At 41.0% G+C, this 17819-nt stretch overlaps 1 protein-coding gene across 2 annotated transcripts in view; it reads left to right on the top strand.

Annotated features, from left to right (window-relative positions):
• The window catches only part of LOC124616174 (SLIT-ROBO Rho GTPase-activating protein 1-like), a 688520-nt gene that overhangs the window by 650480 nt on the left and 20221 nt on the right, over positions 1-17819 (top strand). For both annotated transcript variants that reach the window (XM_047144456.1, XM_047144457.1), the window contains one exon: positions 2060-2252. In XM_047144456.1, the coding sequence (XP_047000412.1) occupies positions 2060-2252 (193 nt within the window). The remainder of the gene's footprint in view (positions 1-2059; positions 2253-17819) is intronic.

Below are 17819 nucleotides of genomic sequence, written 5' to 3'. Positions count from 1 at the left end.
TTGATTATTTTTGTTTGTTGATTGTGTGGGTCTGTACTTCTTACATGACTTAATGTGCAGTGTGTTGTCTTAGAAGACAGCAAGTGACCAGAAACCTTCATCAGTACTTCTAGTAGGTTAATGACAGTCAGTCCTGGCCAGCTGGACATTGACTTGTAGGGGGTTCTCCATACTTAAGCTACTCCTACACTTTTTTCTACTTGAGAATTGTAATGCACAAGCATTACAATCATGCAAATGGCATACAGGACATGGAATTACCTAATTGTATGATTCACAAGCATGTGATACACTTAACTTTTTCCAAGCAAGTGTAGTGGTGACACACTGGATGCACATTTGGGAGAACAGTGGTTCAATTTCTCATTGGGTGATCCAGGTTTAGGTTTCCTGTGGTTTTCATAAATCATATGAGGTGACGCTAGAATCATTCCTTTGAATGGACATGGATGATTTCCTACCTTATCTTTCTCTAGTTTGTGCTTGTGCTTCATCTCTGATGAGATCATCTTCCTTCCTTCCTTCCTTCCTTATACTCTTCCTTTTTGCTCTTTAGAGTAACTCACATTTGAGATTGTTGGAAATCTGCCATGTCACAGAACTAAAATAGAAATAACTGCCATTAGCTGACCTACCCACATTGAAGAAAGTGTTTTTTGCAGTTCTGTATTACTTATGCTTTTGTGATTAATTGTGGTATTGCACCATTTCACTAATTGTTTCCTCTTATAATACCAGTAAACTGGTACTACAAAGATGGCAGTGACTATCTTCAGAAATCTGTGCATAATTTTGTATTCCTCTGGGCATTTAGGGGACTGCAGCACTTTCAAAATGTGTGTCTATTTAACTTATTGTACTTATCCCGATGTTCCAAAGATTGATAAATTTTAAACTTACTCATATTTATATTCTGTAATGCTTCCAACAATTTTTGTTTTCACCTCTTCTACACCCTGGAAACTCTTCCTTGTTGCCCCTTTTCATTCTAGAGAATAAGAAAAGATTGTGGGGAAGGGGGGGGGGGAGATTGCCTTTCAACACTTGACAGTAGTAATTTTTGTTAGCTTTAGTACACTGAAGAACAAAGTCATTATGAACTATTTCCTTAATCATGGAAAAACAATCCTACATTGTTTTCACATTGTGTCTCACATGTTTTGCTTTCTTAGGTCACAGTGGTGATGCAGCAGAAGGCTCAGTGCTTCTTCCTTGCATACTTGCTGAAACTCCTGACTTCCGTTACAGGGATCAAAACCTGACCTTAGGATATTATTCTACCATATATATAACTGGAAAATAGCTGCTTGTATGAAATTATGGCTATGAGAAAGAAAGCATTGCAACCTAACTCGTGCTTACTCATCGACGATAGTTGATCAACCAATTTAGAGAAATGTGTAATATAAGCACACAATGGAAAAACCTTTAACAACTACACCTCCATCTACGTGAAAGGAAATCTCATTACTTTTGAGTTCTACCTTGTATTTCACATTCCAAATAATACAGGAAGTTGGACATAATGACTACTTTCAGGAACCTGAGGCCATAGAATCAATCTTTAACAGCTTCATTTGTACTTGTATTGTTTGTAAGGGGAGCACAGTTCCACATTGGCTGCTTCTTCCTAAATCTGTTTCTGTTGCCCACAAAGCCAAATATTGTTTCCTGTGTGAGTGGATCCTCCAGGAACTTTAGTTTCAATGTCAACTTAACACAACATAGAGGTTCACTGTTCTGCCTGCTGCTCTGTGGATGGAGTACTTCTTTCTTCACTGTTGCACTATCCCCATCTTTATCAAACTCACACTTTCTGCTGGACTACAGTATTTTTACATGGTTTTCCGTATCAGATTCCTAATTATTTGGTATGTGAATAGAATAGATCCTGTACGTTACAAATATCTCCAGTCTGAATTCTTTTTTGAATACAGTCGTGTACACTTAACAGTTTTGATTAAAATTAGACCTAAGGTGGACATGGTAGATCATTTTTATTTTTGAAATTTATAGTAATGTGGCACTGAGCAGTAATGATTATGTACTTATGTTTAAGGGATGAGGACAGAGAGAAACTGGAAGGCACTGGGCTGCGTTCCAGCTCATCAGAGGAATCCGTACGGCGGCGAGCGTCCGCCTCTGGGTCTGAGGGCTCTGTGCCGTCAGGCTCAGGGTCGTCACCGTCGCCACTGGCTGCTGTCGCACCGTCAGCATGGCCACTTCCCCTTGCGGATACTCCTCATCAAGAGGTACTGGAGACCACTGTGTGATGTGTCGTGATGTGATGTGATGTAATGTGATATGTCATAGCACCTGCTTTGCTCTTCTTCTCTTTCGTGGTCAGAGCCAGCCAGTCTTGCACATAGCTTTCTTTTGAAAGCTCTGAGTAGAACTACTCAGTTACAGACATAAAATAATTTTATTGTCGGAAATTAGGTACTTTGTGCGCATTTGACAAGATGGGCCCTGAATCTGTTGTAGATATACATTCTAGAAAAAAGTGGTACCGGTAGTTGTAATTTTCAGTAGCATATGGTTCTTTCACTTTTCATATACTTTCCAATCACAAATCAAAGCATGTACAGGAAACTGGAGACATTTAATCCACTTTGCAAAGTAAGGTTGCATTCTTTAGGAGCAAGTACGAAAACTTGTAGGGTCCAAAGGTGGTGAAGGTATACATCAGTTACAAATTGTGATACAGTTGGTGAATCATCAGAAACAAAGGATAGCCCCTGGAGTGAAAGATGATTCTCAAACGCAGAATGTATTCCCTCATCTGCACTACAATGATTAATTGGGTTCCATTTCTTTATAGTATATTGTAATTATATTCAGGACTGATCTGCAATGGATTCTTAACAGAAAAGGGTAAAAAAAGGAGGCTGGCACAATTTTAAATTAATTTGGTTGCCGTTTTACTCACCACTGTGTAAAAGTGTAAAATGGAGGCACTGACCATGAAAACAGAGCTTTAACTTGCATAATGGACAGGCACTGAAATGAAGACTGTAATGTGAATGTCCACAAGCTGCATGCAGTTTCATTGAAAATCATTCCTTGTAGTCTGAAAAATGTCTAATGTGAGCATACTTTTAAGTCTCCTACTGCTGTGTCATATCAAATGACATTTTAAGACCTTATCCAGTTGTTGTGTCATCACTTGCATGAAGTGAAAGGCTTCAGAAATGTGAGAGGCAGTTAATTTATATGTCTGAATGTGCATACACATCTTATATGAAAATGAAAGCATTGATGAACTTGAAAGTGATGTTGTTGTTCTGGTTATATTATTAGTGCTTTGTTCTTAAAATACTAGCATACAGTTGCCGTACCCTTTTTTGTATAATTTACTAACTGTCATCAGTGATAAGTGAACTTGTTTTATAAAATCTTGAGAGGTAATTTCCCCAAAATTTTCCTTTTTCAACGTAACAATTCTTGCGTTTAGTGTGTTCTGTTTACGGTATCAATAATTTACTTTCATTTGCTTCTCCCAATATGGACTCAGCTCCGTAGATTGACTAGACACATTAAGTAAACGTACATTAGCCAATATCCAGAAATATATTTGTTCAGGTGTAAAAATGATATGTTTGAAATCCGTACATAACTAGGTAACACCCCCCCCCCCCCCCCCCCCACACACACACACACACACACACACACACACACACACACAGAGAGAGAGAGAGAGAGAGAGAGAGAGAGAGAGAGAGAGAGAGCGAAGGGGGGGGGTAGTATTGGTTATTGCCTTTGTAATATATCAGTAGCTTTTTAACTGATTCACTTTTGAATCAAATCAATTGTGGACCAAGAAAAAATGGCTTCAGAAAAGGCTCTTATACAGTGAAAATTTCGCGTGGTTACTAATGTATGCATATGTTGAAAGGGAAGAGGGGGAGATGATGATTTATTGCATTCGTAGCTCAGAGATAGCTAATATTGATATATTTTGCAGTTACCGTTGAGACAGAAGTTCTAAGAGGACTTCAAATAAGTGAGAGGTCAAAAATCTTTCCGAGGAATCTCTCTTTGTAATTGTAGGATTAAAAGCATGCTCATATGGACTCATAAATTTCTATTTTGGGTTACGCATTTGAAACACATTCCCTGCTCATTTCTGTTGATGTGAACAGCTTGTGTGAGTATCACTTAATTTGTTGTTATTTATTAAACTATTTCTTCAGTATTCATTTCTTGTATGTTTTTTTGTACTGCATGCTTTAGACTGTTGCTGATAATGTAGATACAAATTTTAAAAGTTCATTGTTTCCTAGGAGAACAGTAGTGTAGAATTCTGTTAAATGTGTTTAGGGAGCTATAATGGCAAGCAGTGTTGTTATTTTTAGTGCTTCAGTTATATGGTGGGTCTTTAGATTGTGACTGACATGAAGTAATGGTATGCATTGTAACGCTGCCACGGAGCGGCACGAGTAGCAGTTTATTTTGTTGTGTTCGTATGTGTTTAAAAAGTGCTGTAATGTCTCCAAAATTTATTTTTTGCACCAGTCTTAAAAGTTCCTTCTGAGGGACCAAGGTTTGTTGTAGAGGTGTGTATTTTGCAGTACTTGTGTGTGTGTGTGTGTGTGTGTGTGTGTGTGTGTGTGTGTGTGTGTTTTTTATGGTATTATCTGATTTTTTACTCCTGAAAAAGTGAAGGACCTTTGAGATTTGCATTACTGATGTTTTTGTAATATGATTATAACTGATTATGCAAAACTGAAATGGAATTTTTTCTGCTTGTCAGAAGAGCTCAAATAAAGAACTAGAGAAGTTTATGCTGTACCTTGATAGCTTTACATTTAGGGAGGAGGCTATCTAGTAAATTGTAAATGAGCTCTGACTGTAGTAACAGATATATGTTCACAATTTTTTCAGAAATACTTATATCAGTGTAAATATTATCTCTTGATTGGTGTAACAGAAGGAAGGCAGTTGGGATAGATGTATGTCTGTGTGGCTGCTATTGCCTCATGCAGTTGGGACTACCGAGAACAGAAAATTAACATAATGTGGTATAGAAGTAAAATTTCTTATTGAACATAGAAGAGTCAGTGCATATGGCAAAGTTCGTATTATGTATAGCTGTGCCAGTACTTCTGTTGTTTGTTTAAAAGGGAGAGACAATAAAACAAAGTGTCTGGTAGATGCAGACCAGGCAGTATAAGTACTCTCAAAAGAGTTAGTGCCTAATAGGATAAAATGATGACCTTTAAAACGCAATGAAATAAATTGGAGGAATATACAAATTAGTGGTGTACACAGAAGGTATTCTTTTCCTGTACAAATAACTTCCAGCGTAATCTTGTATCTCATCATTTATTTGTATATATGAACTTTACGTATCCATTTAGTGCCATTTTCGTTCACTTCTTATCATATTTGTTCAGTATGTATGCATTTTTCTTGGCCTTTATGGATTTATCTCAAATTTTTTGATCTCATGAACATGACATTGTTAACATAATTTGTTGTTGACTTAACCATTCAAAATACAGTATAGTGAAAATGTAAGAGGACATCCAAAATTAAAAATAAATATTTTGTATTTTTTAGATATTTTGTTTAATTGTGAAGGATTCCAACTAAACATTTTACCTCACATTGTGTCCAGTAGATCTAAGAAATTGTTTCTTGTATCCTTAATCATAGCAATTTTTATTAAAATTCAGTGTTCCAGAATGGACATTAGAAAATGGTTGTAATTTTGCTATAATGCTTCACACCAGTTTTTCCATATTATACACTACAAAAATCAGTCACTTCATTTGTCCAGAATGCACAATTTATGTAATTTAAAAAAATTCTACTTATCAAGACACACATATTGAGTGAAGCTTAGCTGTGATAGGAGTTTCTGTGACTTCTTGTTGTGGATACATTTAAGCTTTATGAGGAGCTTTGGTGTTCAGTACAGTGTGATAGTGTCTATGGGTGATTTTCAGTCTATTTTGTGAGATAATTTGGAGTTACTTGGCTGTTTGCTATTAAGTTATGGCTACAAATAGCGAGGTAAGGGAGTTTCATTTCTTTGATCATTTCCTTGGCATCTATTGATAATACATCACTGTTTTTACAACTGAATCAACTGTCAGAATCAGTCACAACTACACATTGCCTTCTGCTTGCAAGGAGACTTCCGTATTCTCATAAGACAGACATGAATATAACATGCATAGATTATTGATGTCAGTGTTACAGTACACTAGGTCATATGAAGGAAGATCTATTATGTAGACTATAATCCGTGAGGCGAGTGATTTGTATTGACAGTTCTGGCAGGCAGACGGCGCTGTTGCCAAACGTGGCTCACGGCACGTGGCGCCCTGTCTACTACTCGAAATCTGTAGCAGCAGAAAGAAAAGTGCGACAAAATGAAAGTCGTATTTGTACGTGTGAATTTATTTAAAGTTGCTACTTGAAATATATTAACTCAAAAACTGATAAGAGCTATTTAGTACAAGTATCTCAAGAAGCTGAAATATCATAAACTTATTTGTTAAACTTCACAACTGAAATGAAAACTATTTTCACAAGTTGTTGAACATTAGCAGTTTTAGTTTCCATTGTTAAGTGTTAGCATTATTAATTTGTTCTACTATGAGCTAGAGAATAGTTGGTCTTGCGTATTAAGAGTTATAATCTGAAGAAAGTACTCACAATATGATGATCTGCAATCTCCCTCCTTACATTACTGAATACATTGTAGTTACTGTAATGGAAAAACACAATCTGATTTGACGTTGTCTTCCTCAGCACTACTCGAACTATCACTGCCCTCTCCCAGATGTATAATAAAATTTTCGATGCATTCTTCCACAACACCTTCAGTTTTGACCGCCTCTGTGATGACACTTGCAGTGCTGTTTACAATTTTAGTCCACATCTTGCTTGTCACTTTATTGATAGTTGCTGGAAGGAGAGTTTCAACTTCAGAGATGGTGAATTTTTTATTGATTGCAGCAACGTAATTTTTTATCTGCACCCACACCCCTTCAATTGCATTGGAGTGACAATGGTATGGAGGAAGCTGAACGATTTCATGCCCGTGCCTTTTAGCAGTCTCGTATGTGGTAAATTGGGGGTTTCTTTTGTGCCACAATTTCTAGCAATTCTGCCTTGTTTAAATCATCTCTGAAATCTACTTTCCACCGTTTCAACCACTTAATGCTATCGCCTTTTTTGTTGCCAAGGTTGGTGCCTTATCGTGAACGACAGAATGATAAGGTGCATTGTCCATAATGGTCACTGATGAACTTGTCAGATTCGTCATAAGCGATGTCTCGAACCACTCTTGAAATACTACACTGTTCATTTCTTCATGGTAATCTCCTGTCTTTTTTGACTGAAATATTTTCAAGCAGTTTGGCACAAAACATTTCGATGTACCTGCGTGTAAGACAGTAATTCCTCCTCCTTTGCCAACAGGCCCATCGGATGTTTCATCATTCCAGCCTCTATGTAATGACCCAAGTTTCACCTATCGAATTTCGCACCGATGGTCCTGCACAGAAATCTGCACTGCCGTGCAACTACATCTGTCCTTTCCATTAATATTTTGCGTCCGTTAAAAAGTGAATAGCTGAAGCCTATGTCTTTCAGCACTGTACGCAATGAAAATTTGCTCCCTTTAAAAAGATCGTCTTCCTGAAGTGACACCAGTAATTTAGATAGTGGGGTGTTTCCTTCTCTCATGATAGCTGAATATATGACGATGAATAGTGTCTTTCTGAAAATCTTCCAAAGCTGTCACTTGCTTATTTCTCAGTCACTTCTTTCCTGGTGTGTGCAACTTTGTTGTGCCACTCTCATCACAATCTATTCTATACTATACTATACTATACTATACTATACTATACTATTCTTTCCCCATCTTTACAACAGTGTTCTTGCTCATTTTCAATGCTGCTGCAGTTTTTTTCACAACCTGAACAAAAGGAATCAAGGGCTCACCTTTGTCCTTTTCTTTCTCAAAGTAATCCCTCACAGAGCACACAAATTCGTGGGCCTGGGTGTGTAGCACACTTTTTTCCCTCCATTTCAGTCCTTTTGTTGGGCTGGCATTACACGTCACACCAGACATTGTTTACAATGAAACAGAAACAAATAAACACTAAAAACAACAAAAATGAAAGAAACTGAGAATTCATTCAGACATACGACCGCACCGGTTGCACGCGAGGCACTGGTAAGGTTCATAAGCACGCGTGACTGGGTTTCAGAGTGACAAAGTGGTCCTTGCTACCTGCTCAAAGTCAGTCTTGGCTGCCTGCCTGCTGTCGCCAGGCAATGGAAAGACACTACATAGCTATCAGTACCAAAGAATGGTGTCCCGGACTATAGTAACAGCTGATAACTCAGCTCCCAATCATCTTGATCAGTGGTTTAACTTGAAGCAGGTGTGATTCAAAGATAAATTGATACATTTGATACCGATAGTTACTGTTTAACTAGAACGATTGTCTTGACATTGTTGTTTGTCAAATCCATGGTCTATTGGTGGTTGTTGTTGTTGTTGTCGTCGTCGTCGTCGTCGTCGTCGTCATTCACATTCTTATTTTTTAGAGCTCACAAGTAGATAAAAAAAATTATAAATGTAGTCATTCATGAGACTGCTTGGAAACATATTAACACAGTTCTCAAACTCAACCTTACCAGATGCAGCTCAGATAATAACTGAAAAAGGTTCAGTTGGTTAACAGCTAACAATTTGAATCTTAATCTCACAAAGACTAATATATACAGTTCCAAACAAAAATGACCTGGTTGCATGACCTGACCAGAAGAGATGTGGGGGAAATGACGATTAATTTTTGTATTTTCTCTATTAAAAAAGTGACAACCAAATAATAACTTCATTGAAATGAAGATAGAAAATAAGTGTTTGCCAATTTCCCAAATCAAAAGGTGACCAGTTTATATTCACCTGTAAACAACTAGACATCAGTTACTTTGTTATGCTGATTTGGGTATAAACAAACCGTGTGAAACATGCAGCGATTTTTCTGCTATTCTTAAAACATAGACAGAATTCCTAAGCACTTATTCCAACACAAGCCAGACCTGTTCACATGCAAACACAATGAATACTGTTTCATGCACTGAAGTTTATCTTGTTCTCCATTATAAAAATCTGTCAGTCATGTTTTGGGAAGCATCCACAGTCCACAACTAGTATAAGCAGTGCCTGGCAACCCAGTCGGTTCCACCAGATTTCACACAAATAACACCTTTATTAACAGACTGTATTCGCCAACTGTACACTACAGCTGCCGCAGTTAGTCCTCTCCCAAGTTGCACTATGTTGGCCATCAAATGACAACTACGTGTCCATCAGCTAGAGTGCCGCCGCACAGCCTGCTCTAATACTTCCTTTGAATGGAGACAACAACAACTGATTAGCCACAGAAGGCACTGCCAGCTATATCCCTTGTAGAAAAAACACTGGCAGATGGAACACACGGACTCCTCCATCAGTCCTGCACACAGTGATCCTTTGTGGTGTAATGGTTATTCCAGCCCGACCAACTCCTAGCGAGGAATCGGGGTAGTACAACCTCGAGCGTTGCCTCGGATCTTTGTGTACTGAAAGCTGATTGACTCTACATACATATGGAAGAAAGATAGGATCTGTGGAAGCCCATTAATGTAAGTGAAGTGGTTCTCAAGGATGAGGAATATGTCAACTATTAAGTTCATTTCTAAACTTACTGAAAAATAAAAATGAATAAAAACATACAAATGTACACAGGCTGAAGCACATTTGATAGTTCTGTGACTGTTATAGCTGGGCATCATCAAAAGAAAACAATTTACAATGCTTATTGACACTGTTTTATATTAATATGCAGGCAATGTTAACAGAAACATCATACATTTTGTAAACAAAGAATTAATCTAGAACATAGTACTTTCAGAAAGAAGCTGCATGAATGCTCAGTCAGATCTTGATAAGATTTCAAAAGTGGTGTAAAGGTAGTCTACAAAGGGGTTCGCTTAGAAAACATTTGTATGATACGTTCTAGAATATTGCTCAAGTGTTTCGAACCCATCCCAAATAGGACTAACAAGGGATATTGATTGTATAAAGAGAAGGGTAACACGAGTGGTTACAGATATGTTTCGCCCATGGGAGAGTATCACAGAGATCCAGTGGAAACTGAAGTTGCAGACTGTTGAAAATAGACACTATCCCAAGGAAGCCTTCTTTCCAGAACAAGTTTCAGTGATAACTGTAAGAGAGTACTAAAACTCCCTATGTACCAGGACTGTGAGGAGAAGATTAGATTGATACAGTGTGAACAGAGGCATTTAAACATCATTCTTCCTGCACTCCATATGTGAATAACTGATGCAATAGGAGGTACCCTTATTATGCATTTCAGTTATTTGGAGAGAATGGCTGTAGATCTAGAATAGAATTAAAGCTGAACAAGTGGTTACTAAAATTATACATTGTATAGGTCTTATGTCATATGATATTGTTAATTTTTTTTTCAGTTGTTTCTGTTTAGAAATTCATCAGTAAAGTAAAAGGAAACAATGAAAAAGGGTGGATTACTACTCGTCACATTAAGGAGATGGTGAGACACAGACAGGCACAACAAAAAGACTGCAATATGTTTGAGGCTTTGGTCAGAAGTAGAATTTCTGATCTATGCAGATGGGAACTCTACCTGTAATATGAGGGTAATACCAAAAGTAAGGTCTCCTATATTTTATAAGTACATAGACCTGTTTATTTCTACAATGGTTTATATCAGTTACAACTTGAACATTTAGCTATTTTTCGACACAATCACCATTGGTGTAGACGCTGTGGCAGTTTTTGTATGCCCATGTCATACCAGCTCACCACCATGTTGTTCAGAAAGTTATGAACCTCTTCTTTCATCTCGTCGTCGGAGCTGAATCGCTTTCCGGCCAAATGTCCTTTTAACTTAGGAAGTAGGTGATAGTCACTGGGTGCCAAGTCAGGACTATAGGGTGGGTAAGTGGGTGATTATGTTCCTCTGAAACTGTTGCAGGAGAGCAACGGTTTGCCGAGCGATGTGTGGGCGAGCGTTGTCATGGAGAATGTGTACGCTCTTGCTCAACATTCCTCTTCTCCGGTTCTGAATTGCCTGTTTGAGTTTTTTCAGAGTCTCGCAGTATCTGTCGGCATTAATTATGGTGCCAGTGGGCATAAAGTCGACCAACAATACCCGTTTCCAATCCCAAAAATTGGTTGTCATGACTTTACCGGCAGACTGTGTTTGTTTGAATTTCCACGGCTTTGGCGAAGAAGAATGCTTCCACTGGTGTGATTGTTCCTTGGTCTCAGGTGTAAAGTGGTATGCCCAGGTTTCATCACCCGTGACAATTGAGTCCAGAAAGGTGTCCTCTTCGGCTGCAAGGTGGTGAAGAAATGTGGAGAAAGCATCAAATCATTGCTGCATGTGGTCCTCAGTTAGCTTGCATGGCATCCATCTTGCGCACACCTTCAGGTTGTACAACATTACCATTAAAATTTCTGTGAGTGGTCCTTCGGGAAACCTCAGGAACCAACTTGCAGACATCGTCCAGGGTCATCTGCCGATTTTCATGCATGCTTTGCTCAACCTTCAACACTGTCTCCTCAGAAATTGATGCACTCTCGCTCCTTTGTTTGTCGTGAACTTTGGTCCGACCAGCTGCAAACTCTCTACATCACTTATGAACATTTTTGACATCCATGCACGACTCACCATACACTTTCGTCAATTGCCGATGGATTTCAATCAGCACAATGCCCTTTGCAAATAACTGCGCGCAATTTGCATTTGGCAGTAACATCCAACGGTTGCGAAGCCAAGACTGAGCACCTCAGCGTGGCGTGCGCATGTTTACACACAGCGCTTGAAGCACTCTTCATAACAGCATGACCAACTGCCATACAAAGAGAGCTCTGTACTTACAAAAAAAATAGGAGAGCTTACTTTTCCGATTACCCTCACATATCCTACATTACTTGAACCTTTACTACTCGCTGTCCTTCACCTACCTACCCCATTCCCTACTACCACTCCAGCAGTAAACAGCCTTGTATGCCCCTAGCACACACACTAGTCTCAGCTTTCTTATCCTGCCCCTATTATCACATTCCTGCTTGCTCCCACAAAAGGCACTACACCTTCCCTCACCCCTACCCTGCTGTCCCTTCCCCTCCCTGTCCCAGCCTCCTTTTCACCCCCACCACCCACATCAAGCACAGTTGCTGTACACAGACTGGCCTCAGAGGCCAGAGACAATGCAAATGTATGAGAGTTCTTGTTGTTTGAATGTGTGTGGGTTGTTTTTTCAGGTTTAGCAGAAGAATTTTTGTCTGAAAGTTTAAATGTATAGCAGTTTTTTTGTTGCACCTGTCTGCAACTTCTCCTCTATATGATGAGTAGCAATCTATCCTTTTCATAATATTGTAGTAAAGTAAAAGGTGTTAGTTCTTCAGCCTCCTCTTAAAAATGTACTTTATTAGTAGCTAAACTTTCTTAAGGCTGCTGGCAAGTTACTGGTTGTGGTTGTTCATTTTTAGATTAAAGTAAAGGCCTCTCAGTCCTTGTGTGAATTGTCTTTACCTGAAGGAAGCTGTTGATTTAAAAGACAGACATAAAATTTCTGACACAGAGAATAAGTAGTAGTAATAGTAGTAACTATTTCCAGTTCTTTGAACATGCTTTTGTAGGATAATCTTCAATTCAAGCTCTAAGAACTTTATAAATGTCGAAAACTTGAGCTCAGCTTGTTGCTTTACCCCAAAGTACGATATCACATGAAATCCAAAACCTAATACCGTGTAGCATTATGCCTTAGGGGTCAAGTCTTACAGAGCCTCATTATATCTCAGGATCTGCGCATCTTCAACACAGGCTGTCCCTCTCATTTCTTGACGGCTACTGGGTTGTCCTGAGCTGTCAACCTCTCCTTTCTGCTTCCAGCCCATGCAGGCTCTGCTCAGTGGGAAGAAACTGATGACCTCCATTCCAGTGATCGATTTCCACTGTGGATCCATCTATTCGATGGAGAATTAATTGAACAGAAGCCACAGAAATGGATGGTCAACAGGGCTAACTGGATGTTTTTCAGTCAGCTGGCTACACTTGAACACCGTGACACCATCCAGGAATGGGTGGAACACACCACATGAGTGATCTGTCATGCCACTGACTTTTCCATCGCTGACTTATCCGTCCTGAAGTCCTCGCTGACTTATCCGTCCTGAAGTCCTCGCTGACTTATCCGTCCTGAAGTCCTCGCTGACTTATCCGTCCTGAAGTCCTCGCTGACTTATCCGTCCTGAAGTCCTCGCTGACTTATCCGTCCTGAAGTCCTCGCTGACTTATCCGTCCTGAAGTCCTCGCTGACTTATCCGTCCTGAAGTCCTCGCTGACTTATCCGTCCTGAAGTCCTCGCTGACTTATCCGTCCTGAAGTCCTCGCTGACTTATCCGTCCTGAAGTCCTCGCTGACTTATCCGTCCTGAAGTCCTCGCTGACTTATCCGTCCTGAAGTCCTCGCTGACTTATCCGTCCTGAAGTCCTCGCTGACTTATCCGTCCTGAAGTCCTCGCTGACTTATCCGTCCTGAAGTCCTCGCTGACTTATCCGTCCTGAAGTCCTCGCTGACTTATCCGTCCTGAAGTCCTCGCTGACTTATCCGTCCTGAAGTCCTCGCTGACTTATCCGTCCTGAAGTCCTCGCTGACTTATCCGTCCTGAAGTCCTCGCTGACTTATCCGTCCTGAAGTCCTCGCTGACTTATCCGTCCTGAAGTCCTCGCTGACTTATCCGTCCTGAAGTCCTCGCTGACTTATCCGTCCTGAAGTCCTCGCTGACTTATCCGTCCTGAAGTCCTCGCTGACTTATCCGTCCTGAAGTCCTCGCTGACTTATCCGTCCTGAAGTCCTCGCTGACTTATCCGTCCTGAAGTCCTCGCTGACTTATCCGTCCTGAAGTCCTCGCTGACTTATCCGTCCTGAAGTCCTCGCTGACTTATCCGTCCTGAAGTCCTCGCTGACTTATCCGTCCTGAAGTCCTCGCTGACTTATCCGTCCTGAAGTCCTCGCTGACTTATCCGTCCTGAAGTCCTCGCTGACTTATCCGTCCTGAAGTCCTCGCTGACTTATCCGTCCTGAAGTCCTCGCTGACTTATCCGTCCTGAAGTCCTCGCTGACTTATCCGTCCTGAAGTCCTCGCTGACTTATCCGTCCTGAAGTCCTCGCTGACTTATCCGTCCTGAAGTCCTCGCTGACTTATCCGTCCTGAAGTCCTCGCTGACTTATCCGTCCTGAAGTCCTCGCTGACTTATCCGTCCTGAAGTCCTCGCTGACTTATCCGTCCTGAAGTCCTCGCTGACTTATCCGTCCTGAAGTCCTCGCTGACTTATCCGTCCTGAAGTCCTCGCTGACTTATCCGTCCTGAAGTCCTCGCTGACTTATCCGTCCTGAAGTCCTCGCTGACTTATCCGTCCTGAAGTCCTCGCTGACTTATCCGTCCTGAAGTCCTCGCTGACTTATCCGTCCTGAAGTCCTCGCTGACTTATCCGTCCTGAAGTCCTCGCTGACTTATCCGTCCTGAAGTCCTCGCTGACTTATCCGTCCTGAAGTCCTCGCTGACTTATCCGTCCTGAAGTCCTCGCTGACTTATCCGTCCTGAAGTCCTCGCTGACTTATCCGTCCTGAAGTCCTCGGGTAATCTTAGGAGGCAACCTGTACCGTGGTGGAGCAATGAGTGCCGCTCTGCAATGCAGGACAGATGTGTGACTCTTCAGTGTTTTAAGTAGTGCCCAACAGCAGACATCCTCACAGCCTTTACAATAGTGAGAGCCGAGGCTTGACTCGTAATTGAGGAGAGAAGGAAAGATCATGGCGAGCCTTTCTGAACTCCTATCAACAGTTCCACTTGTTCTAGAAAAGTACAGAAAGGTATCAGAAGGATTTTTGGTAAACAGCAATAGCAGCGGTGCCCAGAGACATTGCACAGATGATGGCAGAGCATTTTCAACAGCTACTGCCAGTGCCAGCCAGGATCTGGCATTTCTCTGACCATGCAATTGTGGAGAGAGGCAAGTAGGACTTCTGATCAGACAGTTTTGAGTCTTACAACTGCTCTTTCTCCATGTAGGAGTCGGAATCAGCAGTCGGAGACTCGTGCTACTTCACCTGGTCACAACCAAATCTGGTACTGCGTGCTTGGATATTTGCCAGCAGCATCAAATAGAATCTGCCTCGAATGTTTTAATTTGACGTAGCAGACATGCCTCGTTCACAGCTCATGGAGAGAGGCAAATTGATGAACAAAGGGAGAAAGACCATGGAGCGAATGGTAAACCGACGTCTGGTCTGGTCTGGTTGTTAGAGACCAGGCAACTCCTTATCCGCTCTCACTGTGGGTTCAGGAGATTTTGGTCCACTGTTGGCAGGGTGACCCTGCTAGAGATGGCTGTTCGGAAGGCTTTCCTAGGTAAACATCACTGTCTCTGTATATTCTTTGATGTCAGCAAGGTGTATGACTCTATTTGGAGACACAATATTCTAGAGAAACTCCATCAGTGGGGCTTCAGTGCCCACCTCCCCACTCTCATATGGTGTTTCCTGTCTAAGCAGTCTTCTAGGTCCTGAGTTGGTGACACACTGTCAAATCATTTTGAGCAGGAGAATGGTGTCACTCAGGGCAGTGTTTTTAAGTGCAACCTTCTTTGCTATAGCCATAAACAGTATCACATCTATGGTAAGAAGTCCTGTACAACCCTCCTTATTTTTCAGTTTTCTGTTCCTCTTCCAGTGTTGCAACAGTGACTTGTCAGTTGCAACTTAGAGTGCAGAGGTAAGGAGTGGGCTGCAAAGACAAGTTAAGAGAGAGAGAGAGAGAGAGAGAGAGAGAGAGAGAGAGAGAGAGAGAGAGAGAGTGAGAGAGTGAGTGAGTGTGTACGGGGGTAGTTAAAAATCATTCTTGCCGTATTCTTAGTTTCCCTTAAGTGCGTGTAAGCATGTAAGTCGTTACACGGCTGAGAAACCTGACACCCAGAACCCAGAAGACACTAAATATCATAAAGTGCTTTAGCGCCAGGCCTTGAGGAGTGGACAGGGTGCATTTGCTGCCGTTTTATAGAGCTTTCATGCATTTGCAGCTAGACTACGGGTGCACAGTGTATGGATCAGTGAGGTCTTATAATCTGAAGATCATTGACACTATCCACAATGAGGTGGCTTAGGCTGGCTATGGGTTCTTAATGGAACCATCCCCATACGCAGTCTCTGTACTGAGGCTGGGTAACCACCGCTCACCATCCAACAGCAACTTCCTGTGGAGTGCCACGCATGTAAGTTCCTGGCAGCTCCAAATTCACCTGCAAGCCATGTTGTTGCTCATTCGTCTTTGAATACATTTTCTCCAATTGGCCCTGAGCAACAAGGCCGTTTGGGATCCACCATGTGCTGCAGGCACTGGATGTGGAGCAAGTACAACCCAAAATCAAGGATTTTAACTACTCACCCTGGTTACAGCAGAGAGTAATTTCAAATTTAGTGAATTACAATATGATTTTAATACATTATTTTGTAACATTTTACCTGAGCACCACAACTCTTCTGCTACCATTATAGATGGATCTGAACAGAGGGACTCTGTTGGTTGCTATGTTCTTTTCCCTGACTGTGAATTCAAGATCTGACTGCCTCAAGACTTGACTGTCTGTGATGTTGAATTGTACACGATCTTGCACTCACTGGAGTAGATGAGACATGCTTAGAGTGCTTAATTCCTCATGAGTTCTGATTCTCTGAATGACCTTCACTCTCTACAGTGCTTGTAACCAGAAGATAAAGTAGTCCAGAATATCCAGGACAATCTCCTCCAAGTACAAAGGCTGGGGAAGGATATACCTTTATGCTGGGTACCAGGCCACATGGGTATTGCCAAAGAGGTGTGTCACGATCCTCATTTAGTTCAGTGTGCCATTCCCCTACTAGCTGTCGCCTTGCTGTCGAAGTGGAGAGTCATGTTGTTGGGAAGACGAGTGGTTAGAAGTGACAGATAATAAGCTGCATCTAATGAAATCCACAATGCAGCCATGACTTATCTTCTTCCTTGCCACGTGGATGGGATGAGGCTCTCCTTACTCATCTTCATACAGGCCACAGCCCTCTGATGCGCGGCTTGTTGCTCCAATGAGAGGACCCTTCAATGTGTTGTGCTTGTGTTGTACAGGTTGCTGTGGACTGCATTTTCAGACTAGAGGGCAGTGGCAGATTTGCCAGCAGACCTTCTCTTGATATTAAGTGATGTTTAAATAAATGTGGCTAGAGTTTAAGGTTTTGTGGTCTGCCCTCCTCGTTCCCAGTACTAACCTTTCCTAATATTGCACTAACTTTGATGTCTGGATTACTTTCTTCAGTATTTTGTGTATCCTTTGTAATTAGCTACACCATCAGCGTAAGAGCTGTTCATGATTGACAGATAAATTTAACTGTTTGATATACAAAATACATTTATTCCTTGAGAAATTGATCTTTGTAGGCTTTTGTGTGAACTGAGTTACTTTTGTTGCTAAACAGTTCTCATCTTTATTTTAAGGACATTCTTAATCTGTTGGTTTTTCGTTGACATCATGAGAACAGTCAACATAAATCCAGTTCAGTGCTTTCAGCAATTGATTGAAATACTAAGTTTTTTACTTAATGACTTCTCTTTGAATTCATACTTACAAGGGAACCTCCCCATCGCACCCCCCTCAGATTTAGTTATAAGTTGGCACAGTGGATAGGCCTAGAAAAACTGAACACAGATCAATCGAGAAAACA

This window comes from Schistocerca americana, chromosome 5 (genome assembly GCF_021461395.2).
Source record: "Schistocerca americana isolate TAMUIC-IGC-003095 chromosome 5, iqSchAmer2.1, whole genome shotgun sequence".
In the NCBI taxonomy this organism is placed as follows: domain Eukaryota; kingdom Metazoa; phylum Arthropoda; class Insecta; order Orthoptera; family Acrididae; genus Schistocerca; species Schistocerca americana.
The sequence above is the reverse complement of the archived record's forward strand: the minus strand, read 5'-3'. Positions and strand labels throughout refer to the sequence as shown.